Raw genomic sequence first — 25,159 nt, forward strand, 5'->3', positions numbered from 1 at the left:
GCTGCCTCCCCGTACCCGCTGGCACCAAGAGATTTCCATGCTGCTCACTGAGCCCCCAGGGACCTCCTGCCACAATCAGAGCCCTCCTTAGGGGAATAAGATGTGCTGTGGGAAAAGTATGGTTAGATATTTATATCTGTGTTCCAGGAGTGAAACAAGAACTACAGGAATATGGTTCACCTTTCAAAAACTCCTCAGAGACAGGATATTCTTTAAATAGTTCCGTTCCCCTCTCCTAGTCAATGTGTGGAATCACGATTTTCCGGTCTTTAACAGAGATATTTAATTCTCGTGCAAGTTGAAAAAAAATGAAAAGAATGTGATTTTCAGAAAAATCATAATATATTTGAGCTGGGAAAGAATCATAGAGATGCTTAGTCCACAAATCTCGTTCTGCAAAGTCATGAATCTAGTGAATGGCAGAGATTAGTGGACATCTGGGCTGTTATATGTCCAGCACCCTCTCCTTTTCTTGGGAAAAGTGCTCCACCCTCCTCCCCAACCCCAGCTGGGGCTTCCCATCTCAAAGGTCTTATCTCACTCCTTCCCCATCCCAGAGGTGGTCTGTGCCCTAGTTCTGATAGTCTTAGCTTCCTGGCCACAGCTCTAGGTTCTAGGAGCAGATGTCAGAACGAGAGCCAGTTCACGCCCATCCCTGGAGCTTTTTAATGCCAAAGCTTGGAGGGAGCGTCCTCTGCCCACCCTTTCCTCTTGAATCACGATCCCAGAGCTGTCGTCAGGCATGTCCCCAGCCACGTGGAACAGCCTGGCATGACACTGACCCTCAGAGAGAAGATGCGAGGTGGAGGCTGAAAGTAACAGCCGCATCCCCGCTTCCACAGCTCTTTCCTGTTCTGTGGGCTCCCCTCACAGCACCCCATAAACCCCACTGGTGTTGAAGCTAGTTAGAACCAGGTTTCTGTCTCTTACTGCCAAGAGTCCTGACTAATACACAGATTTCAACCTAGAACCTTGGTGTCTGGACCCTGAGTATAGTGGGGTCTGCACCAGATTGTTGAAATAATAACTTCATACATTGGATGGTGCCTTGTATTTCTCAAAATACAGGTCTTTAAAAGAGGCTAACTCTGGTGAATAGCAATATCATGTAAGGGAAGTATGTGTTTCCAGTATAAAATTCTTAAGTCAGTCCCTCACTTTCTTTCCAAGCACTTCCTTGTTTCTTTCTTAGGTCTTTCCATTTTTCTAATGCAAGCAGAAGAAGGTCTCAATTAGGGAGTACTAGCTTTATAACACCTGTACCAAACACCTATAAATCTCCCTTTTAACTCAGAGGGTGTTCTCTAAACTCAACACATACTGATCATAAAGTGAAGGGTGTGACTTCTGAATCTGGAATTCTACTAGTGAGACCTTAAGTCAAATTACGTATCTTTTGAGAGATTTGAGGAAATGCTGCATCCATCGTAGAAGTATTGGAAGATAAAGTTTAAGAATCTTCACAGAGAATAAAATTAAATAACTAAGAAATGTAAAAGGTGGGGTTGGAGAAGATAAGAGGCATCAGCCATCAATCCAGAAAGTCCAACATCTAACTTATAATAGGTGGCTCAAAAAGCCAGGAAAGACAAAATAACAAAGGAGAAGAAATAGTCAAAGAAATAATACAATAAAATTTCTCAGAGCTAAAAGATATGACTCTTCAGATGCAAAGGATGTACCAACTGCCCGGGACAAGGAATGAAATTCCTTCGCATTGTAAAACAGCACAACTCCTACCTGCAGAGAAAATTCCAAAGTTTCAAATAAGAGGAAAAAAGGTGCGAGAATCAGAGTGGCATTAAGATTTCTCATCAGTATCTCAACTTAAGAAGCTGGAAAGTTCAAAATTCAGGGGCGATATCGTTTCCAGACTAGAATTACATACCCACTCAAGTCACGATCCATGCAAGGTTGACATTTTCAGACATAAATAAACTTCAAAAATGTATCTTTAACATATCCTTTCTTCTTTGAAAATGTGCTGCAATAAGAAATGGGATATATGACATCACAGTAAAAGAAAAACAAATGTTTAATATATGAAAAGACACTCTACCCCGCCTTATTTTTAAACTATGCTGAAAACCAATAGCTCACCTATCAGTTTGTTAAAATCCAGGAGTTTGACAAGATAATCTGTTGCCCAGGCTATTGCCTCAGAAAACAGGGGGTTGTATATAGTGCTAATAGGTATGCAAGATATTATAAGCTCTGTGGAAAGGAATTTGGCAATACCTAACACAATTACATACATGTATGTATCCTTGGATACAGAATTCTCACTTTCAGGAATCGATCCCAACAATATGACAAAAACAGAAACAAGACATTGCAGCACTGTTGCAGCAGCAAAGACCTAACACCAAGAAGCCAAACATCTCCCTCTGGGAATTGGATGAATAAGTTGTAGTATATCCACACAATGGCAGCATTATGCATCTGTAAAAAAGGAGAAACATGTCTGCATGCCATGGAGAGATGTCCAGAATAAATTGTTAAGTGATAAAAGCATGGTTTAAAAAAAGAGATATAGTTTGCTATTGTACATCTGAAAGGGGGAGAAGGAAAGACTGAATATACATACATATTTACTTATATTTTTTAAAATTAGAAAATAAACCAAACGCCCTTTTTAAAAGTAATGATTTGAGTGAAAGTAAAAGGAAGGGAAAAGAGGAACAGAATCTAAAGATCTACAAATAAACCTTATTTTATAGATTTAACTTGGGAATCATCTAAATATTTTACATAATCATAAAACAAAATAAATGTTTTAGAAAACAATCTCTAAAAATTGAAATATTTAATATATTTAGCGGGTGGCATAACTCCATAAAAAAGAACTATTTCAAGTGACTTTAAAACATGGATTTTACTACACATTCTTGTAGCCTATATGCTAAGGACAAAAAAGAAAAAAAAGAAAAACAAAAACTGTCCCCCTCATAAAAGATCTTAAGTTGTTTTCAGTAATCATGTTCTTGTTGATATTGATTGTTATTTTGTTATTCTGAAACTGTGTGTGTATTAAATGTTGAATAATTATGTTAGTACCCTGGGGAATAGGATTTTAAGTTCTGGAGATAAAAGGATACAGCGAAGAAAGATAAGGTTAAGTAATAACTATGGTTGTGATTTAGAATTGGAAGTATCAATATGAACTCGTGATGTTTTTCATTTTAAAAAAATAAATATTTCCTGGGTTGGCCGGTTAGCTCCGTTGGTTAGAACATGGTGCTGATAATCGAGGTTGCCGGTTTGATCCCTGCATGGGCCACTGTGAGCTGTGCCTCTTTAAGAAAAATAAATAAATAAATACATAAATAAATATTCCCTAGCTCTCCACATTGAATAAGCCTGAACATTATAACCAACACTGTAGCAATAAGCATCCTTTGCATCCAGATTACGGTAGCTAAACACCATTTCCTGCTAAAAGCAACCAGGATTCCTTGGAGCAATGGATGAATTCAAGGTCTGGGGCAAGAAATATACAAAAGGAGCCTGGAACAACTTGTCATTCCAGAGAGCGAGGTAGTTAGAAAAAAACACAACAAAACAAACTGCTAATGAAATCCACATCAAGAGGCTCTCACTGTCCAAACATAAGGTAATTTGCAGGTCAGTCAAGATAATAGCTGCAATGGATAGGAACACATCAAATAGGTTTAAATGCATGAGTTCATAAGGATTTTTTAAAAACTTTTCATGTCAGAAAATGCTAGAAAACCTAATCATTATTTTGAAAACTGGCAACAAACAAACACAAAAAGCAAATCAAACGTTTATTTTCCAGTGATGTGAACTGTACCTCGGGTAACTGAATAGTTTAGGAAGGAAGGGTTTTGTTTGTTTTCTTTTTAGAAGGACAGAAGCTAATAAAATGAGGACGGAATGATGGAGTAAGACGATCACCATTTTTACATTGAAAGATCTCAGCAACGATCATCATTGGCTGGTCATGTCACAAAAAATAGAGACAACCAGACATTACGTGCCTCTTGAAGGAAACACATCGCACCACTCTGAGGTATTCTTGCCAAAAAAATTGAACTGAAATCTGATTCAACCTTTAGACATAAATTCACTTTCCAGGAAATACAAGGCCTGGGGAACGTGACTGCCATCACCAGGGGATCCAGCTGGCAAGCTCTTAGGGGCAAATAACCCATTTCCTCAGCAAATAAATGACAAGTTCAAAAAAAATAAAATAAGAAGGAGAAAAACCTATATATTCAACAAAACTTCAGTCATAACTACCAACTGCAATGCATGTATCTTATTTGCTTCTTATTTGAGCAAATTATTAAAAGAAATAAAGAAATGATGAGACAAAAGGGAAAATGAACATTGGCTAGATAGTTAATACAATTAAATAATTAGTATTAATTTTAGGTGGGATAATAGTATTACGGTTTTGTTTTTTTTTTAATCCTCCTTCAGAGATACATACTGAAATATTTACAGATAAAATGATATATTTAGAATTTGTTTCAGTATCCGGAATGGGGGGGAATGAATGGGGATGTAGACAAAAGTAAATTCGCTACAACTTGATCATTGTTCAACTAGAGTGGTGGTTACATGGAGTTTCATTATATTCTCACTGTTTTTGCAAATGTTTGAAATTGTCCATGATAAAAATTTTATTTTTAAAACAGCCATGCAAATTTTCCATTTACTCTGTTACATACCTATGCTTGTTTCAATATTAAAATGTAACTTTTACCCAAAAAAAGGTTGACAAAAATGGACACTCCAGATAGAAGTGCTGTATTTATCTTAAGGATTTGTATACCCACAACAGAACATTGTTTGCCCCATGTGGTGGGTTCAAAAATAGCCCCCCAAAACATCCACACGCTAATCCCTGGAACCTGTGAATGCTACTTTATGTGGCAACAGGAACTTTGCAGATATGACTAAATTAAGGATTTTGAAATGGAGAGATTATCCTGGATTATGTGGGTGGGCCCAACTTTATAAGAAGTAAGAACAGACAGATTTGACTACAGAAGAAGAAGGTCATGTGACAATGGAATTAAGGAGTGGGGGGGAAAGGCGATGTGATGCAGGACCACGAGCCAAGGAACGAGGACAGCCTCCAGAAGCTGGGAAAGGCAAGGGAACGGCTTCTCCCCCAGCGCTACCAGAAGGAACCAGCCCTGGCAGCCCCCTAATATTAGTCCCATATAACTCATTTTGAACTTCTGACTTCCAGGACTGTAAAATAATAAATCTGTGTTGTTTGAAGCCACCAATTCTATAATAATTTGTTGCCGCAGCCACACGACACTAATACACCTCTTTGCAGATCCCAGTACGGAGCAGAGCATGGAGGCTGCCCCAGCCGCCTGCATCCCAGCTTTCTGCCTGGAAAATGGGGCTGCCAACACCTACAGCAGAGTACTGTGGAAATGACATAAAGAGCAGCACACAGTGGCTCGCGCAGATCATTGTTCAGTAAATGTTTGTTTTCCTCCCTTTCTAGGTCTCTCCTTTTTACTTTGCCCCCTCTACTCAATCTGTAGTCACAATGACAGCTAACGAGTGTGCACATTTCCTGTAAAAGAAAACACCCCAGAAAAAAAAAAACAAAAAAAAACTTCACCTTCAAGCTTTGGGTTATAAATTAAAGCGGGAAGAAAAACAATGCTTACGGTCAAGGTCTTCGAGGTATTGGTTAATATAAATATGTCATTATTATCTCAGAGAGCTGACCTTCATGGGAGTAGTCTTACAAATGTCAAAAGAGACATTTTTTAAATTTGTTTTTCTACCAGGGAATTTTCATGGGTATTTTGTCAAGATTATTATCAGACCAATAAATTCATTTTAACAATCAGTTATTTGTCAGGTAGAAGTAAAATTTCCAAACAAATGGAATTAAATTATGTTCAATTGGAAAATGTAACAAGAAAGGAAGAAAAGAGGAAGGAAGGAAGCAAGGAAGGAAGGAAGCAAGGAAACGAAAGAGGGAGGGAGGAAAGGAGGGAGGAAGGAAGGAAGGAAGGAAGGAAGGAAGGAAGGAAGGAAGGAAGGAAGGAAGGAAAGAAGGAAGGAACGAAGGAAGGAATGAAGGAAGGAACGAAGGAAGGAACGAAGGAAGAAAGGAAGGAAGGAAGGAAGGAAGGAAGGAAAGAAGGAATGATGGTTAACTTTATGTGTCAACTCCAGTGGAATACGCGTGCCCAGATACCAGGTTAAGCATTACTTCTGGGTGTGTCTGTGAGGGTGTTTCCAGAAGAGATTAGTATTTGAATCTGTGGGCTGAGTAAAGCAGATGGCCCTCTCCAGCGTGGATGGGCATCATTCAATTTATTGAGTCCCTGAGTGGAACAAAAACGTCCAATTCGCTTTCTGCTTGACTCCTTGAGCTGGAACATTGGTATTCTCCCACCTGGTTCTCAGACCTTCAGGCTCAGACTGGAGTCTATACCACGGGCTCTCTGGCTCGAGCCTTCAAACTACACCACTGGTTTCCCCAGGTCTCTGGCCTGTAGACAGCAGACTGTGAGACGTCTCAGCTTCCATAATTACATGAGTCAATTCCTTATAATAACATTCCTCTGTGTGTGTGTGTGTGTGTGTGTGTACACACATGTGCATGGGTGTGGGCACATGCTGGAGGATGACAATGGGAGCTAGAGGTTAGGAAAATGTTTGCTAAAGGTCCTCCAAGAAGGGCAGACAGGGAGCTGAAGAACATGAATAGGTGAAGACAAAAGGGGTTCAGCTGCATCCAAGGTTGGCATTGTACACAGGAAGTGATCGAATGGGTTAAGAGATGGGGGTGGAAGTAGTGATAGAAGAGAAGATGGGCACGATGGAGAGTGAGAAATGCAAAAAGAAGAGTGGTGCGATAGGAAGAAAGGCCGCATTTGCTGGCAGGTGACACAAACAGCTTCTATTAATGAGTGGCTTCTAAGGACAACGTGCTGCTGTAAGTACTGTGCCTGGATGTCCCCCCCCCCCCCCGGAGACACAGGTGATGGTCATGCCCCTTTCACAGAAGAGGAAAACCAGCTGCAGAGGTGAAGTCACTGGTCCAGGTCTACCCTCCTGGTACAGACAGCATTCAAAGACTCCATGCTTGTGCCCCATCCACTCTACTGCCCTTTACCTGAGTACACCTGGGAGGCACATGCACAGGTGTGTGCAGGGTGCGTGGAGTGTGTTTGCAAGTGGACGTTTTGCCCATTTTGGAAGCCCAGGAGCTTGTTTCTCCCTTTCTAACCAACTGCACTGCCTCCATGGTTCAGGGAGAGCGGTCCCTGCAGAACGCCGCAGGCACAGCCGGGCTGCATGTACAGGATCAAAGCCAGCAGAGAGCCTGTCTACACTGTCCACACCCATCTTTGCTCTGACAGTGTAGACATGCATCAAGAATACTAGGAAGTTGGTATGTTGGAGGCAAGGCCCCATGATTCCCTGTGTTTTAATTTCCTAACTAATTCTTACAGGCTAAATCCTAGGACTCCCCTCACATGTAGTCTTACTCACTCCAAATATTTGACATGTTCCTCTTAATTGTGTCTGTGGCTCTAAGAAAAATGAGTGTATAACTTGGAGACATGCCCTACAGAAAACCAGAAGAATCCTCGTCACACTTGTCATCAGCCAAGGGCTGGGTGAACCCTAGGGCCCTATTACCCAAGAGCTCAATCCATCTGGGATTTTGGCCCAGACAAACAGCCTCATCCGTCTGACCAAATGCAGCTGACTGGTTGGTTCTTGGAGGCTTAGATAAAGGCTGGGAGGCATACTCAACTGGGGCGAGGGGTTCCTTGGGTTTAATGCATTGGCTGTGTGTACATGAGCGAGGTTCCAAGTTCAGGGCCGACATCACTCAGTTTCTGCCCTCAGATAATGAATCTAAGCCAGTGATTTGCTGTTTGCTTAATGGCACCAAGTACCGCCTTAACGTAAGCCCAGGGCACCACCAGCCCTTTGTTTTGGTATCATTAACTTTTTAAGTATTTAAGGCAAAAAGTGATTGTCCTTTCTAGTCCTATTCAGCATCTTGTCTTTCAAGGGACCCCGGATATCAGTTTTTCTCTCTTTACACAGAAGGGCAACCTAGAGCTGCTCTGGTTACACAGTCTCCAGCCTTGCAGCTCTGTTTGTTTTGGAGTTTTATCAAGAAGGGGCAGGATGGAGAGCTCTACTTGCGTGCTGAGGAGATCAGGCACACGCCCCTGACCTTTCTCCCAGCCAATGGCTCTCACACGTGGGCAGGCCCTGAGCCTGGAGACCCACAGACACACTTAGATAATTTTACGGAAATCATTCGGCCAGCCTACTCTGATGCACTGCCTCCCAGAGCCACAGCCATGGCCAACGGGACCAACGCCTCCTCCCTGTACTACAGCTACGAGTACTACATGGATTACCTGGACCTCATTCCCGTGGATGAGAAGAAGCTGACAGCCAACAAACGTGAGTCCTGACCTGGGGAAGCCGGCTAGGCACAGGCTGGGGGCTTGGTCCAAATGACTTTCTCTCCATTCACGTCCTGACTCCTCCAACAGCTGTCACAGTGAAGCGGAACATGACCCTGCACTGGGAGATACAAATGAACGGGGGTAAAATGGTATCTGTTATCTTCTATCTTAAGTTTAGAACCAACCTCCTAAGAACTAAGACACTCTGGGAGCAGACACTCTATCTGCTTTTAAAATAGATTTCGCAGTAGAGTTTCATTTATCTGGATTCCAAACACTTAGGTGAGTTTCTTTACACTGTAGCTTTCGGGTTTTCTGTTGCCTGTGTGCCAATTTGGGAGAGACTTATTTTACCATTCCCCTAAGATATATGACTTGCTAATTTCTATTAAAATACCAGCCGACGATAAATCTTCGTGGTCTCAGGAAGGACACCCCAGAACAAGTTAACATCCTTTCGCTCCTCTTCCTTCCCGTCTTTATCTCTTGGGTAACATGGTACTTTGTGAACAATCTTCTCTGATTATTCCAACTACTCTGTCAAGATAATTAACAAGTTAACTGAGGAAATGAGCATGAAAAAGAAAACAAAAACAAGGTCTCTGCACTGGGAACCCATCCTCTGCCTATCTTGAAGTCTCAAATTCCTTTGTTATTTCACTACAGCCACACCATATGTCTGTCAAAAAAAAAAAAATGCAGTAACTAGAAGGAATGGGATGCTTTTCATATGAAAAGATAGTCTGTTCTACACCAACTCAAAACTGAAATCCATTTAGATGTTACTATGTAATAAAAGGGGCAGAGCCCTGGCAGAGCCCTACGGTGTCTTGTCAGGAAGTGTTCCCGTTTTCAGTTCCATTTACAACTTCCAGAAGTCACGTGTAGGCGCCCATCTGTGTTTGCTGAGGACTTACATGTCCCCAGCACCATACTAAAGCTTTTGGGAGTTCGATAGGTTTGGAGTGTGTGTGTTTTGTTTTGTTTTTTTATGCAAGGTATAATCATGAAATCAAAATGCAGATTTTTGCACACACAGCTCACCATAAGGAAAACAAATAATAATAGCGAGAATGTGGCAGGGTTGAAATAAAAGCATACTCATATGTATTGCCCAAAGTTCAGAACTTCAGAATGCATACTGGTCTGGTTAAAATGTAGATTTGCGTTCAGGAAAGTCTTTTTAAAATTAACACAAATTAAATTCTGGGTCTGCCTCTGACACTGCCACCCTCTTGTGTGCCAGACATCCTGCTCTGTCATCACCTGGGCTCCAAAGCTTCTCCTTGCTGCTTTGAATTGGGAACTGTTTGCAATTTTAGAATTGTAGTAGGTTGGTGCAAAAGTAATTGTGGTTTAAAAGGTTAAAAATAATTGCAAAAACTGCAATTACTTTTGCACCAACCTAATAGAATGCATAATCTCAACCTTTGCCCCCACCCTCACCTGCAGACAACTTCCCTTTCCAGGAAAAGTGGCTGATGTTCTCTCTAAATTGGGTGTAAGGTTTGAGAAGATGTTCTTTCTTGTTGATGTGAACTAGAGTTGCAAGTTTACAGCCTGGTGAGTGCAGAAACGAAGTCAAATAAGACACACCGACCCAAAATCCCAAACCCAGTAAAGACCATCTCAGTGAGGAAACTTGCCAAAGAGGCCAGTTGCTCCCCTACCCCAAAACACCTGACATGTCCGGGTGTTTTGACATTCACAGAGAGGTCAGTTGCTGGATCCCCCCTATAAAGAATAAACATCTACTGATATTTTAATAGAAATTATTCAAGTTATCTATCTTAGGGGATGGACAAAATAACTGTCTTCCAAATCTGCATACAGACAATGGAAAACATGAAAACTACAATTTGAAGAAACTCACCCAACTTATTGGAACCCCAAACAAATTAAATTCTATTGAAAATCCATTGTGAAAGAATATTGTTTCAAAAGTGTCTTAGCTCCTTAGAAAGTTCATTCCAAATTTATTACAGAGGGTGTCAGATACCATTTTTCACCCAAACGCATAGATGCTGAGAGGTCTTTGATACTCACAGAGAGAGAAGTAGGTGCGTCTCTGGCCTCCTTTCTTCCTGTTTGTATCCCAGATGTCCCAGGCTTCCAGTCTCATCTGAATTTAATTTCTGTTTTCTCTAGAAAAGAAGTTTGGGTTAGACAAATACTCTCTCCCCAAGATGTTTAAGCCCTGAATAGGTAGTCATCTCATTTTTTCTGGGGAACCAACTGGGACCACGTATTGGGCAGAGGCACAGACTCCAGAGCCAGTTGGCTGGAATTCACAGCTGAGCTCGGCCAGTGATGTGACGATCTGAGTGAGCTTGGGCAGATAAGTAGCTAAGGCCAGGCCATCATCAGGAGGAGGAAATTGGAACCGTCTCTCAATGGGAGAAGTGTTACAAATTTGGAGCAGTCTTTAATGCACCATAAACAAGAAAAATATGGCAGGTGGCCCTATGTGCTCCACCAATAAATAAAATAGGAGGGGGAGCAAAGAACTGGGGATGGCAACCTTGACGAGGGTGCTGAGTGAAGGCCTCCCCAAGGTGCCTGTGAGGAGTGAGAGATGAGCCTTGAGGAAGTCTCAGGGAGCCTTCTAGACAGCAAGAACACCAAGGGCTCTGAGGCAGGGGATGCCTGGTGTATTCCAGGAACGAGAAAGACATTTCAGTGACTATTTCCTTATAATTTTGGAAACTACCTTGGAAATATTTTTTTCTCTTAAAATGGAAACTACTTCATTAGTTCATACATCAACACAACCCATCAGCCAACAAGTAAAAAAAATAAAAATATGGGCCCATGACATGAAAAGGCACTAAAAAAAAGAGGAAGCTCAAATGGCCAGCGAACAGGAGAAAATGCTCAACTTCACAAGTAATCAGGGAAAGGCACTGGGAAAGAACAATGAGATGCCATTTCATACCCACAGCATCAGCAAACATTAAAAGATTGATATTGGAAGCACTGGGGTAGGAAGTAGAGAAATTAGAACTGTCAGATGCTGCTGATGGGATGAAAATTGGGTTCACCATTTTGGAGAGCAACTTGACAAGGACCAGAAAAGTTGAAGAAGCTGACATGGCAATAGGAGTATGTGGGGTCCTAAGACCCAGAGAAGTTGAGTGATGTGCTCAAGGGTACCCAGCAAGGTATTCGCAGAGCTGGGGCTTCGATTCCAGGCTCCAATGCGCCAGGACTTCCCAGGACACTGTCATGACCAGTGGGCAGACTCTCAGCAGGATGTGTCATCCGCAGAGCAGAAACCTTTGCTGTGTTGCTCTCTCTATCCCAGCTCCTGAATAGTGCTTGGCACACAGTAGGCACACATAAGTCTTTGTGGAATGAATGAATAAATAAACTGATGGGAGGTAGGCAGCTGTTGTGTGCATTATGCATTTTCATGATGAATATCTGTGTTGGTCATCAATTTATTCCTCTCAGTTCTGAATGCACCTTTCAAAACATGCTCTGTGATAAACGATGGGATTTCTCTAAAGTGAGCCCGGTGTAAAGCTTTCCCAGGACAGGGCTCTGAGTGGCACTGCAGGAGGCCTGGGTTGGGTGGGGGGCCCGCAAGGGGGTTATGAGGACGTCTGGTAGGCCCGGCCTAGTCCCTGATCCAGAACACGGCCCCTTTGAGATCTTGCAGGCTCTGTGTGGCAATAACCTCTCTGCAGCCATCTCAACCTGCCAACCAAAACCCCCATCCATGTGGCCAGTGTGGGGAGGGCATTACAAGCTGAGCAGTTGCTCCTCCACAGGCGCCTGCCAGCAGGACCCCACCACCAGCTGTTGGTCACTTCCTTCCTGCCGGTGCTCTGGAAGGCTGTCCGTGGTTTGTCCAGCTGCTTCCACTCAGCCCTAGCTAAACTAGCCAACATCTCTGCTATCTGGTGGCCAAACCACACCTACACCTTTTCCAAGATGTGAACCCCTTCGGAGTTTGTCCTTCCTTGGATTTTGGGGGCTGGATTGTATCCCTATCCCCTAAATTCCTAGGTTGAAGCCCTAATCCCCAAGACCTCAGAATGGACTATATTTGGAGATAGGGCTTCATAGAGATCATTAAGTTAAAACGAGTTCATACAGATGGGCCGTAATCCAATATGCTGGTGTCCTTATAAAAAGAGATTAGGACACAGACACACAAAGAAGGAAGACCACGTGAGGACACAGTGAGAAGGCAGCCATCTACAAGGCAAGGAGAGAGGCCTCAGAAGAAATGGACCCTGCCAACTCTTTGGACTTCTGGCCTCCAGGACTGTGAGAAAATAAATGTCTGTTGTTTAAGCCACCCAGTGTGTGAGACTTTGTTATGGCAGCCTGTCTTAGTCCATGTGGGCTGCTATGACAAAATACCACAGACGGGTGGCTTATAAACAACACAAATGTATTTCTCCCAGTCTGCAGGACAGGAAGTCCAAGATCAATGGAGCAGCACAGTGCCATTTTTGTGAAGGTCCTCTTCCTGGAATAACTGGTGCCTTCCCGCTGTCCTCACAGGGTGGGAGGGGCGAGGGGAGCTGTCTCTGTCCTCTTTTAAAAGGACACTAACCCCATCCAAGCAGTCTCCACTCTCATAACCTAAGTGAGCACCTTCAAAAGGCCCTAATACCATCACACTGGGCATTAGGATGTAACATATGAATTTGGTTGGGGTGGGGGGGACACAAATATTCAGACCATAGCACAGCCTGAGCAAACTAATACACCTGGGTCCTCTCCCTCAGCTCTAGGATACGTCATAGAGTTTCCTTATATCTTATACTCTTTTATCCTATTTAATAATTCTTCATATTAAGCTTCCCTATTTAGCCTGCTGTGTGATTTCATCTCCTGACTGGGCCTAGCCTGCTACAATCTCCTTCCAGTCTTTTTTCTTCTGCACCTGTTTAAATGCATGAACAGCTGCATTGAAAGCGCAAGTTCATAGAGTGCACTCAGAAAGCAGCTGTAATTTTTCTCCAATGGCCCCTGCAAACCTGTGTGTTGGTGCGGACTCTTTCCGTGCCTCTGGGTGAAAGTTTGAGCGGGGTCTCCTCCTTTCACTGTTCAGTCTTAGATTTTTAAAAATGTCTACCAGTCACTTTAGGTCTAATGTCTAATTCCATGAAATAAATTTTGAACATGTTTAAAAACAAACAACCCATGAACTTCTTTAAAAGTCAGAATTTCCTCTTTCCCCAACTTGGGGGCAGGAGTGCTTCTCCTTTCTTTGTTCTGCTGGCAGCTTTCTCCCCCAGCCACCTGCCCCATGCTGGTTTGTGACGTGTCTTCATTGGAGCACAAGAAACAGAAAGAGGTGAAGGCTGGCACTGGTCTGGGGGGGGGGGGTGTCCTCTGTCAGGGCAGCGAGTCAAACTGGCTCTTTCTCTCCTGGTGGAGTGCGTTTTGAGACACCTCCACCCCTAGAGGTGTTGCTCTCTTCTGCTGGCCTCAGAGGATGCCCCCAGGGCCCTGTTCTCAGAGGCCGAGACCACCTGGACTGGTTCTGTTGGAGGCCCACCCCCCTCTAGGCCCTGCTCACGCACATGGTCCCTTTATGCCAGCTCCAGGTTGGCACTGAGCCGACACCCTCCCGGAGGCCCTCTGCTGGGCCTTTGACAACATACAGCCTTACCCCTCAACAGCTGGCGCTTGTTTTCTGTAGTGATCACTGTCAGGCAGTGTCAATGGTAGGTGGTCTCAGGGATGCTCTGTCACACTGCGTCATAGGCGGGGTAAGGTGACCAACAGTCTGGATGAGGATGGACAGAGGTCATTCCACAAAAAGCAGGGGACCTTCTTTGCTGACAAAGTTGATTTTCTCTCCCCATCAGTTCGTCTGGGTTGGCTCTCCTCCCCCGTCAAACAAACCAGGAAGCATCATATCCCAGCTCTCTGCAGTGGGCACATCAAAGACAGAAAGATCCTGGGAACGGATCTGTGAACCAGACACTTTAGGGTGAAACAAGGAGGCAAAGCTCTCGCTCTCACCTCTTCTCACTAGAAGGTCGCCTGCGGCAGCTGGTTGAAATGTGGCAGGTCAGGCTGGGTTCAAGTCTTATGTCACCTAGAGAAGGAGACAAAATAGAGACTCATTTTGCCGGGGCTCATGTGTTAACCGTACAAGTGGGAAGGATTTTAAGATTTTTGTGTTCACGCCCCCACACTGGAATTTATTCCATTGTGGTTGGGAGGAAAATTGGAAACATCTAGGGGTTTACATATGTTTTTATGGAGCATTCAGTGAGGAGCTGATTGAAGGCTGTGAGTTGCCCTTTCCCAGGGATGGCTTGAAATCTGGTGTGATTTTGTTCCAGAGACTTGACAAGGATTTTTACCCTTGTAATTTTCGTATGTGGCTTCTATTTCCTAGAAAGGTTAAGAATCTCCTCACCACAGTCAAGTGGTGGAAAATGCAGATCAGTTTCCTCAGACCCTGCCAGAACTCTCTGATTACATGTGTAATCTTTTCATTGTCCCCTTTTCAGAGGGTAAGCTTAGGAGAAAACCAGTCCCATCTTCCAATCTTACAGCGGCAAGAATCTTCCAATCTTCCTCTAATATGATGAGTCTCCCAACAGTGGTCTAATGTTCCCTTGCAGGGAATAAAATAGCAAGGTGGATTGACCTCCCTGGATAGTTCCTGGCTTTCATGCTGTGTGTCATTTACCTTTCTAATCAATATGTCTTCTTTCTTTAATTATGGGTTGGTAAGAATTTGTCATGGCCCATATTGACTTCTGCGGCCGCACCGCCTATGGCAGCTTCAATAAGACGGCAGTCTATGTATCTGCGGCTCTGAGAGCTGGCAGAGGAAGTACAGAAACACACCACTAATCAATCTGCTCTCTGAACACACTACAGAGAATTCAGTGTAAAGATTGAACAAAGGACCTATATAACTCTTATCTCTCATTCAGAGTAATCAATTTCAGGTTACAACTTTAACTGTGACTTCTAACACTTCAGCAAATGGTCAGTCCCGTGGGCATGACATAGCAGTAAAAGCAATTTTTCAACAAAGCTAAGAAAATGTTTGCCTTGAAAAGTTCCCATCAAAGGAGCCCCACAGGGAGGTGCTACACTTGGAAGATTCTGTTATTGCTTAAAAACTGCTTGGAACTCTTCTGTTGGAACTGACTTTGGTAGCCACAACACAGTCTAGGAAATAGCTAAGGTGATAAACTGTGTATACCTCTGAGGGCGGATTTGCTTTTGGGAAATAGTTAAAAATCATAAAGAAACCAATTGGGTGAATGAAATTAAGCTGGTAAATATGATGTGGGTGTCAAAACTCAAATACGACCTCTTAAAGTAGCAAAATTGGTCTGTGTGTGTGTCGTGTGTCCTTGAAGGTAATTCTAAAAGAAAAATTTATAAATATTCATGAATGTTTGATAAGTGTTTATAAATGTTAGATCAATATATTTATTTTAGGAACATTGATTTGATTCTATTGTAGAGAAAGGATGATTATTTTGAAGGTCAGCCTTCATTTGGATTTGTAGGTTTTGGAACATTCATTTAAAAAGGTACTTCTTTTTACTGATTCAATAAAGAAAATTGGCTGCAATTAACAGAGAGTACCAAATGAAATAGAAGTTGATTTCTCTCCCATGTACAAGTCTGCAGAATGGGGTTGTGGGTTGGCTCCACGAACTCCTCACGATCCAGAGTCATTTCAGCTCATTGCTCTGCCATCACTGGGACATTGTCCCTCATCTTCATGTTCCAAGCCATGCTCTAGCCACCACATCCATGTTCTGGGCAGTAAAATCTGGTAAGAAAATAAGAAGGAACACCAAGTAGTAGAAACTAGCAGTCTCTGCAAGAAGACTCCAAGAAACTGTCCTGTAATGGTTCCACACTCTCATCTCATTGGCCTGTCACATGGTCAGACGTAGTTGAGAGGGAGGCTGGGAAATGTAGTCTTTGTCCCAGGCAGCCATGAGCCCAGCCAAAGGTAGAGGTTCTATTACTATGGAAGTGCATGAAAGTAATTATTACAATTGACAACTAGCAATCTATGCCACCAGTACCTTACTTATATCTTACATTTTAGTAAGCTTGAAGGACACAGTGATATCACTTGCCACAAATCCTCTTAAGAGAAATAATAATTTTAGTTCTATTTATATATCATTTTGCAACCATTAAACAAGGAACTATGCCATGTGTATCACACATACGTATTATTTTATTTAATCTGTTTAGAAGTCTATATAATATATACTATTATCCTCATTTAACAGATGAGGAAACAGATGTAGAGATGTAAAAACCCCAGATTGTCTGAGATCACATAGCTAGGAAATGGCTGAGTAGAATTTAAACTGAAAACCACGCACCTCCAGAGCCTTGGCCCATAATCCTGTTGTTAGCCCCCAAGAAGGTGAGACTCTTGGATTTCATGTACTAGGACTCTGGGACTCAAATGTGAATGGCATTTGGAGCAATGCTAAAACTGAGGCTTCGCAGTTTTCACTCAACAAAATGGAGGTGCCTACCATGAGTTGGGAGTAATTAGGTTGATTTGCTAACTCCAAGTTCGGATGAGAAGTTCCTAATGTGACATGATGCCCGACCATGCCATCCAGAGTCTTTTCCTGTCAATCCACTGTGGATGCCTCATTCCCCTCTTTCTATCAGTACGGACTGGAAAAGGAAGGAAAGAAACAAGGGACAGAGGGAAGGAGAAAGGGGAAGGGAGGAGAAGGAAGTAAATGAGGGAAGGAAGGGGGAAGGGAAAAAAAGGAGAGGAGAGGGGATGAAAGGGATGTTTTCCTGGCTGGACCAGGGTCATTGTCCAGACAGCCTGGTGCTCCTCGTTGTGAAAACAAGCCCACGGATGTTTAAACATTCCCAACACTGAGGAATGACAGCTCTTGCCCTTGGACAAAATGTTCTGTTCAAGCACTTAGGCTGACCCTTCAGTAGGAAGAGGGAAAGAACTCTCTTTTCTTGGCTGCCTTTTTCAACAGAATATGATGAAAGAGAATTTAATACACAAAACAACCACTGATAGCCCTTTGGTCTGACAAAATTTAAATTTCACTTGTCTGTCGAACTCTGTTCTGTGAACAGTGTTGTCTCATTTCCTGCTCAGTGTCTAGGGATAAGGACCAAGGGCAGGAGCCGAAAAGTGTGAGCCTGGGAGAAGCTGGGCAGCTGGGGGGAGGGGAGTTCTCAACCACTCAATTTTTGAAGCTATTTCTTAGAGGTTCTGACAGGAGTTATCCAGGCTCTAAAGACCTCAAACCCTGCATTATTTTTATGAAGGAAAAAGAGCATTCATGTTTGCAGAAATCTAAAAATTTCCTGACAGAAAAAAAAACTCCAAACCAAGTTTTCTGAAAGCATACATACTCTCATGCTTTGAGGGTTGCAAAGTAATGACTCTTTGGGATAGAGCTGAACTAAAGGAGGTATTATAGAATTATGCACAGCGAGCAGGCAAGGAAGGCTGAGAGTCCCAGACTTCGAAAAGTTCTTAGCTTAGGATGGACGGTAACAACCTCATTCTGTACATCCTAGGAGCCCAGAAGTTCCACTTAAACAGTTCAATGCTCTAGAGTGCCACCATCAGTTCCTCAGCTCAGGGACAGAAAGGAGGAAGGATGTGAGAGCCAGCCAGCCTGGGGGTCCTTGCTGTCCTTGCCTCTCTGGGGTGCGCATGCCCTGTGGCTGGTACATGACGAGGCAGTGGGGGCTCTGATTCCTTTCGCAAATACTGCATCTCTGCCTCATACCCTGTGTTTGGTGCGGCCGGGGTCTAAGATCAAGTCCTATGAGTCCTCGGTGTCTCCCTCCACCTGTCTTGGGCCATGGAGCACAGAGGTGACACTCTACTCAAAGGCCATTATTTACCACGCAGGTAACTCAGAAATCTCTAACACCCCATTCATTCATTCAGACAGTTGTTCATTGGGTCCTTCATTTGTTCACTCATTCATAAACATCTTTTTGTTTGACCAGAACACAGGATACATGAGGCAAGGTAGGGCTAGCGCAGGAAGCACTGCAGGAGTTCAGAGGAGGATGGTGGGGGAGGAGAGTGCAGGTGAAAGGTGTCAGTCATTTCCGGGGTGCTAGGTGGGCCCCCTCTGAATTCTTGAAAGCTGCTAGCAGAGCCTGGCTCACGTAGGTGCTTAATACCTGTTGGTTACCATCCTTCTGCAGCCTCCTTTGGTCACACACAGGTGTCCAGCATATCCCCACCGGGCCATCCTGTCCTGGAGTCATGAGTGTGCCTGGGATAAGACACCTGCAGACATTAATTGTGAGCCCAGTGCTCTGTGCCCAGAGCCAGAGTCAACCACCAAGAAACAGTACTCTATTGCAAAGGTTTCCTAGCGACTTGCCGAATGTTTCTGAATCGCAGCACTGGAGAATGGCACCTTCTGACCTACCAGGTTCTACCCAGGGCCCAGAAGAAGCTAAGCGTGTTTCCCGGGTGGCCCCTGCCCCTTCAGTCTCCGGCCACAAATACAGCCATAGTGATGACTGCAAAACTGCCTTTTCCTCCTGCCACTGCACCCCAGCTGGGCCTGTCCAGCTATAAGGGAGGGATCAGCTCTTTCTACCTCATCGAGCTGGCTGACCAGGGCGGGTCTCAGTTAACAATCCCACAGTGGGAAGGGGTCACTCTGGCTCTGTGCTCTAGAGCAATCCGTCATGCTCACAGCCTCCTTCTAAGGGTCTAACTCTTGGGGTCTCTGGAGCTGCCCAGAATGGGGCTTGTCACCAAAGCCCCTGTAGCCCTCACAGGGGTGGGGAAGCCATCCTGTCACACAAACTGCCCACAGCCCTTCCTTCTGCCTCCCAGGGAGAAAGGAAGGAGGGGAAACCCATCTTCTGAGCAGCAGTAGCAGCCAAAAAAGCAAATCCACGGGGTGCCATTCGATTGTATTACTGCTTTTCCCTCAACGGACAATCACTCTAAACTGACCCAGTAGCTAGTTGCTCTGGGAAAAGTCATTTCCTGCTGCCCTGTTCCCTCTCAAGGTTATTGTTTAAGGAAAATCTTCCCAAGGGCTCCAGCCAAGAGGCTGGAAGAGGAGAAAACACCTATACTGGACCCTGTTTCCACAGCACTGGGATTTCCCTCACAGTTGATTTCTGTGACATGACACTGACACTGAGATGCATCTCTCCCTCCCGCAGATTCTATTGTCATTGCCTTCTGGCTGAGCCTTGCTGCTTTTGTGGTGCTTCTCTTCCTCATCCTGCTCTACATGTCCTGCTCAGGCTCCCTGCAGGGGAGGTAAGTCAGGGGGGTGTGGGGATGTAGGAAACTCCGTGGCTAAACAGTGCGGGGTCCTATGTTCATGCAAGGGAGCACTATTTGGCCATAAAAAAGGAATGAAGCACTGACCCATGCCACAACATGGCTGAACTCAAAAACATTGTGCTGAGTGAAAGAAGCCGGGCACAAAAGGCACATCGTGTGTGGTTCTATTGATATGAAATATCTAGAAGAGGAAAATCCATAGACAGAAAGCAGATTAGCTGTGGCTAATAGGTATCATCTTTTTGGGATGATAAAAATATTTTAAAATAGATTGTGGTGATGGTTGAATAACTGAATATACTAAAGCTCATCCAACTTTACATTTTGTGAACTTTACTGTATATACTCGTATATCTCAATTAGGCTGTTGAAAACGATAAAGCAAAAATGAGCTCATATGCCTGTTAGGTCTTGCCAGTCAGCTCCCCAGACAAATGGGACCCTAACTTAGGGACCCATGGCCACCATCTGTTACTCAGTGCCTGCTGTGTGCCTTAGTGGTAAAATCTCTGGGAGCTCCAAGTAGTAATTTGAGCCTCGCTTGCTGTTAGTTCTGTGCTAGATGACTGGCCCCCCACACCCAGTTTTCCCTTCTAGCTCAATCTGCACCCCATAGCGACTGCTGTCCTAATGACTTCCTACGGCAGACCCTATGCCGCCTCTCCCTGCCATAGCTGACAGGACCAGGGGTAGGCATGGGACCCAAAGAGGGCCCGTCCATGGCTGAAACGTGTGTCCTGGCAGAAGAGCTGGGGCCAGGGAGCACTGAGGGGTCCTGAACACCATTAGGGACCAAGAACCTTGGGGAATAGAAACCATGCGTCAGCTTTGGAAGCTGACAGCAGAGAGATGAGCAAAGCTGTTCTGAGACGGAGGGGTAACCAGAGAGGGCGGCCCCCCACGCGATGGGGTCCCACAGCCGGTTCCAGTGAGGCCCTGTGGATGTTGCGTGTGCAGACCTCCCTCGAGGGAGTTTCTTCTACCCTCCGTCACCCCCTCCCACCCTGCCCCTAGCCTCTTATCCATCAGTCTACACTCACCAGGTCACTTATGGTTCCCTTTGGTCACACATGGAGCACAGGGACCAGCTTTGGAGCAACGAAGAAATCCATCCTTTTCTTCCAGTGTTTAGAACTCACATTGAAGTCAAGCGGATTTTTACCCCCAAGAGCTACCTGGGGGACAAACTAATGAAACCACCTCTCTCTCCCGCTCTTTTGAGGTGACTTTTAGCAAGCCCTGTGCTAGGGACAGTTTGCAAGATTGGTCAGTTATCCTCCCAGTGGGAAGTTCTCCAGTCCGGTGGGCCCACGGGTGGCCGTGGAGGAGGGGTCTTGTGCATCTTCTGGGCAGGACAAATCCCGACTGGCCACGCGGCTCCCTAAGGAGAACGCCCTCCAGGCACTTGGCAGCAGATGTGAAATGCTCAGGGCAGCAAATGGGTCCTTAGGAAGATTTAGGAAAGAGAATGCCAAGCCATTCCCTGAGGAGTCGCTCTTTTCATCCTTGCTAGAAAAGAAAAAAAAGAAAAAGAAAACTGAAAAACGATCATGCTAGCACCCTCTGAAAGGAGGGCTCTGCTCCCTGGGGCCGCCTTTCCGGCTTCTTCGTTCACTTAGCACCACAACCACACGTGAACTAGTCCTCTAGCTTAGAGCGCTCTCAGCACATCACCTCATTTGATCCGGAGGACACCTGAGGCAATCACTGTGCTGTTTCTTTGATGAAACTGAAGGCAGACAGGTTGGACATGTTGGCCGTCTCAGCCCGGTGGCTGCCTACTGCCCCCAGCACCCTGAGCGCAGGAGAGTCCATCCAGGGGGGTGGATTGCTGGCTAAGGTACAAGTTGGCTTGAGGTGTGGATACAAGATGAGCTGCATTCAAATCTGTGGATGGGCAGAAGCTCAACCTGGCCTTCTCCCCAACCGTAAATGGACATTCGAGGGAGAAGTGACCTTGAGGGAAAGATCTGAGGTATGGGTCACCATCGATCACTTCCTCTTTCCTCCCATTTTTCCACAATGGCGACCTTTGTGAGCTGGGCTGGCTCTCCCTGGGGACTGTTCCCCTGGCACAGGTGCTCTCACTCCATGGGACCTTCCCTAAGTACGGGCTTTGGACAGGCAGGAGGGTGCAACAAGAAAACCCCCGGAAAGGACTTTCTCCAGTGGCCTGATGTCTGCCTCCCATGTGCTCTGTCTGTAGGAACAACGGCCAACAGCACCTAACATGCTCCTGGAGTCATGGCCTCCCCCTCCCCCTCTGCATCCAGAGGTTCCTGCTGCGTCACAGGGCCCCTCGTGCCACCCCGCAGGCTTCACCAAGCTCAGACACGGAACCAGGCAGCACAGCATGTGGCCCCCATCATCCGCTGCAGCAGGAGGGCCTGTCCACTTCGCCCCCCACCCCATCCCACCCCCAGGCCCAGCCTGTTCTCCCCGGGGAACTGGCCCTCGATGGGGACCCGCATGGCATCAGCTGATGTCAGTAAGAAGCCCAGGGAGCCTCCCCTTGGAGACAGAAACTCTCGATTGCAGAACTGACACCAGCAAACCATGGCCATTGCCGAGTGAGCCGGTAAACTCAAACCATCCTGCACACACATGTGCCCTCTGGAAGCCTGTTTACACACTGCAGGAAGTGCAACAAGGTGAAGAACGACTCCACAGGAGGCACACACTACGCATTTATCCAAGGCTTGCGAAGCCCATCCAGCACAGAGAAGTCGCCCCGAACATCGCAGATCTGACTTAGTGCACTTACCTCTTTACTTACTACCTATGTTCACGTTGGGAAAGAGAGGAATAAAATATACGTAAGATGAAAAAATATTCACTCACTAATCTTTACTATGCTACTTTTAGCTTCAACTATTACTGCTGTGGTGTTCTATCGAGCTTGAGTTCACTTGGCTGATCTGTACCTTTTTGAGGACATCAAGGGAGGGTCTGAGGAGTCCCCCCGCCCAATGATGCCCACTGTTACCAAAATGGGACAGTGTGTGTCCTGCCAGGCCAGCAGACTGCGGTCAAGGGACCCACGTCACACTTCTGACCTCCCCAGAGCCTTTCCAAGACAGAGCCAAGAACGCATCTCCCCTGGAGGGAGCAGCCACGCTCGGCAGGCTAAGGCCAAGGCCTAAGCCCAAGGGGAAGAATCTGCCCCCAAATGCTGCCGCGCAGCATCTTTACGCTGGTAGGAAGGGTCCCATCCTGGATGTGACTTCATGTGACTTCTGATCTGAGCCCTGGTCCTTTAGTGCCCAACAGCCTGACCCTGGCAGGCAGGCACCAGGGAACAGAAAAATAATTCCCCAAGGTGAGCGCCGTGTTTGGCCCCACCGGACTCGGGGCAGTGCGTTAGGAGAAAGCAAGGGGAAACTGAGCTCCAGAAAAGGGGGAAAGAAAGGAACACGTGGCCTTTCCAGCTTGAATCTACCTGTAGGACTCCGACTTCAAAAGGGGAGGGGATAGGGGAGGTGAATGCTTCCAGACAATGAGCCCTATTTGTGGTTAAGGGGATTAGATGAAGAATTACTCTTGCCTTGGTTAAAAATATTGTTAAAAGCAACAGAAAAGAGTCCGAAGAACACTGGAGGTACAAAAACGTGCAACGCTGAAGCCAAAACCAAGCCATTCTCAGTACTGTGTATATTACACGGGCGAATAAACAGCCACCTCCCAGGTGGCAGACAGGGAATGCACTGACATGTGACGATGGCCGAGCAGACCCTGGGAGCCACGGAGTGCAGGAGGCATGTGGGTACATGCACAGCTTTAAATGAGCAGACTAGAATTTTATCTGTGAAACCCATGACATTCATATTCCGTACGAATATGTCAGCTATGACACCAATTAATATAGGAATTGTACAAGTCAAATCCTGACCTCTAAAATACAGGTTTCTGTGGAATAAAAAATAGCTTTTAATATCAGCGAAACACAGAAACCTAACAAAAATAGACATTTATTCATAAGTTATAAAATTCAAAATCCCCTCTTTGAAACACAATTTAAAAAAATACAGGCTGCGTTCTAAAAGCAGAAGTCAAATCAATGTTATATTTTAAGGATTTGATATAACATCCTTTTATTTAATAAAATAACTAACAAACACTGGCAGGTGCTTATTAATTTAAAAAGTTATCCAAAGCTTTGTTGTGATCTCCTATAGAAAGGAAACCTTCCACAACTCTCACCATGCTCTCGTATCTAATACGTTTTTGGTCATGTTGGCTTTAACATCCACAAATCTGTTAAGCGCTCGGGTACGTTACCTCAATTTGAGGTATTTCCTTTAAACAACAAACCCCTGAGAGGAAGGGTCAGCCTGACTGGACACTGGATGGGCCTGGTGGCCCCGAAGGACCCGACCCCCACTGTAACTCTGACCACTTCTGCATACAGTCCCTTGAGCTTATTTATGGGTCAATTAAATCTAAAGGCAACTTTTCTTGTCAGGAAACCGAGTCAATGCACAGAGCGTGTCCTTTGCATGCGCCGGCCAGCAGGGCAGCGTGTGTCGGGGGCAGGGCGGCGATGTCCCTGCAGAGTACGACCACAGCCTCCTTGTCGCCACTTAACACCTCCTCTGCAGTGTCACAGATCATCTGGACGTGGGTTATGAGGGTGTCCGGCTGCTGGGCGCCCAGCCAGATGTCCTTAATGTACAGAGACACCAGGAAAGCCGCGGTAGCTGAGGAAGAGGACACAGAGCCGTCAGGACGCCACTCCACGCAGCTGGGAAACAAGTCATCCCGCCCACACGCAGGAGGACCCGGGCTTGCTACGTGCCTATGGGAACTGGGCCGTATCCGTGTGGCAACCCGAGGTGAGCAAGTGGAAAAAACAAATTAATTTTGCCTTTGCTTAACTTTTGGGTTAATCTTCTTTGCTCCTTTTTAAATTTTTTTATTCGATGAATGTAAAAAAAGTTACCACAAGCCAAGTCTCTCCTGGTCTGAACACCCATGCCCAGAACCAGAACTGAAGTTTGAGAAGAGCTTCATGGAATCGCTTCACATCATTTCCTCAAAGGCACTGGCGAGGAAGTTTTACAGGCTAACAGTCAATTCTCTGACCACAGCCAGATGACAAAATAGGTCACCCTGCTACCAGGTGAGCTCAACTGCCTAGGCTGCCGGCCAGTCCCTGCTCCCTGCTCCCCTCAGGTCCCTCAATGAAAGGGACAATCCCAGATGGAGGAAGCCACAAGGTCACAGCCTCCCCGTGTTCTCTTACAGCCTTTTAAAGCTTTTGCTACTCATTCATCCGTGTATTTAAACCTTTATTAAGCTAAATACCAAGCACATAAATTGTGTGCTTATGTGTACATATGTACACATGTGTGCACGTACACATATGCACACACGTATTCATCTGGCCACGATGGGGAGCATCATTCTACATCTGGGATTGGCTGAA

The 25,159-nt window shown here is 45.2% G+C and overlaps 2 protein-coding genes across 3 annotated transcripts in view; one reads left to right on the forward strand and one right to left on the reverse strand.

Annotated features, from left to right (window-relative positions):
- Positions 1 to 7,736: 7,736 nt before the first annotated feature.
- Positions 7,737 to 23,825, forward strand: MRAP (melanocortin 2 receptor accessory protein). The gene is made up of 3 exons (XM_081027613.1): positions 7,737 to 8,442; positions 19,608 to 19,707; positions 21,941 to 23,825. Exons 1-3 carry the CDS (start codon positions 8,337 to 8,339, stop codon positions 22,215 to 22,217), a joined length of 483 nt encoding a protein of 160 aa, XP_080883739.1. The 5' UTR covers positions 7,737 to 8,336; the 3' UTR covers positions 22,218 to 23,825.
- URB1 (URB1 ribosome biogenesis homolog) overlaps positions 23,375 to 25,159 on the reverse strand; it is a 66,891-nt gene continuing 65,106 nt past the window's right edge. For both annotated transcript variants that reach the window (XM_081027591.1, XM_081027590.1), the window contains exon 39: positions 23,375 to 24,431. In XM_081027591.1, coding sequence (XP_080883717.1) covers positions 24,193 to 24,431 — 239 coding nt within the window. In that variant the 3' untranslated portion in view covers positions 23,375 to 24,192. The remainder of the gene's footprint in view (positions 24,432 to 25,159) is intronic.

The sequence above is a fragment of the Rhinolophus hipposideros genome (genome assembly GCF_964194185.1).
Source record: "Rhinolophus hipposideros genome assembly, chromosome: 2".
Taxonomy (NCBI): Eukaryota; Metazoa; Chordata; class Mammalia; order Chiroptera; family Rhinolophidae; genus Rhinolophus; species Rhinolophus hipposideros.

Bases quoted from the DNA above. Each gene is read 5' to 3' on its own strand.
- MRAP (XM_081027613.1), top strand. From the start codon at position 8,337: ATGGCCAACGGGACCAACGCCTCCTCCCTGTACTACAGCTACGAGTAC. The intron at 8,443-19,607 runs GTGAGTCCTGAC...TCCCTCCCGCAG, and splicing joins GAAGCTGACAGCCAACAAAC to ATTCTATTGTCATTGCCTTC. The intron at 19,708-21,940 runs GTAAGTCAGGGG...CTCTGTCTGTAG, and splicing joins TCAGGCTCCCTGCAGGGGAG to GAACAACGGCCAACAGCACC.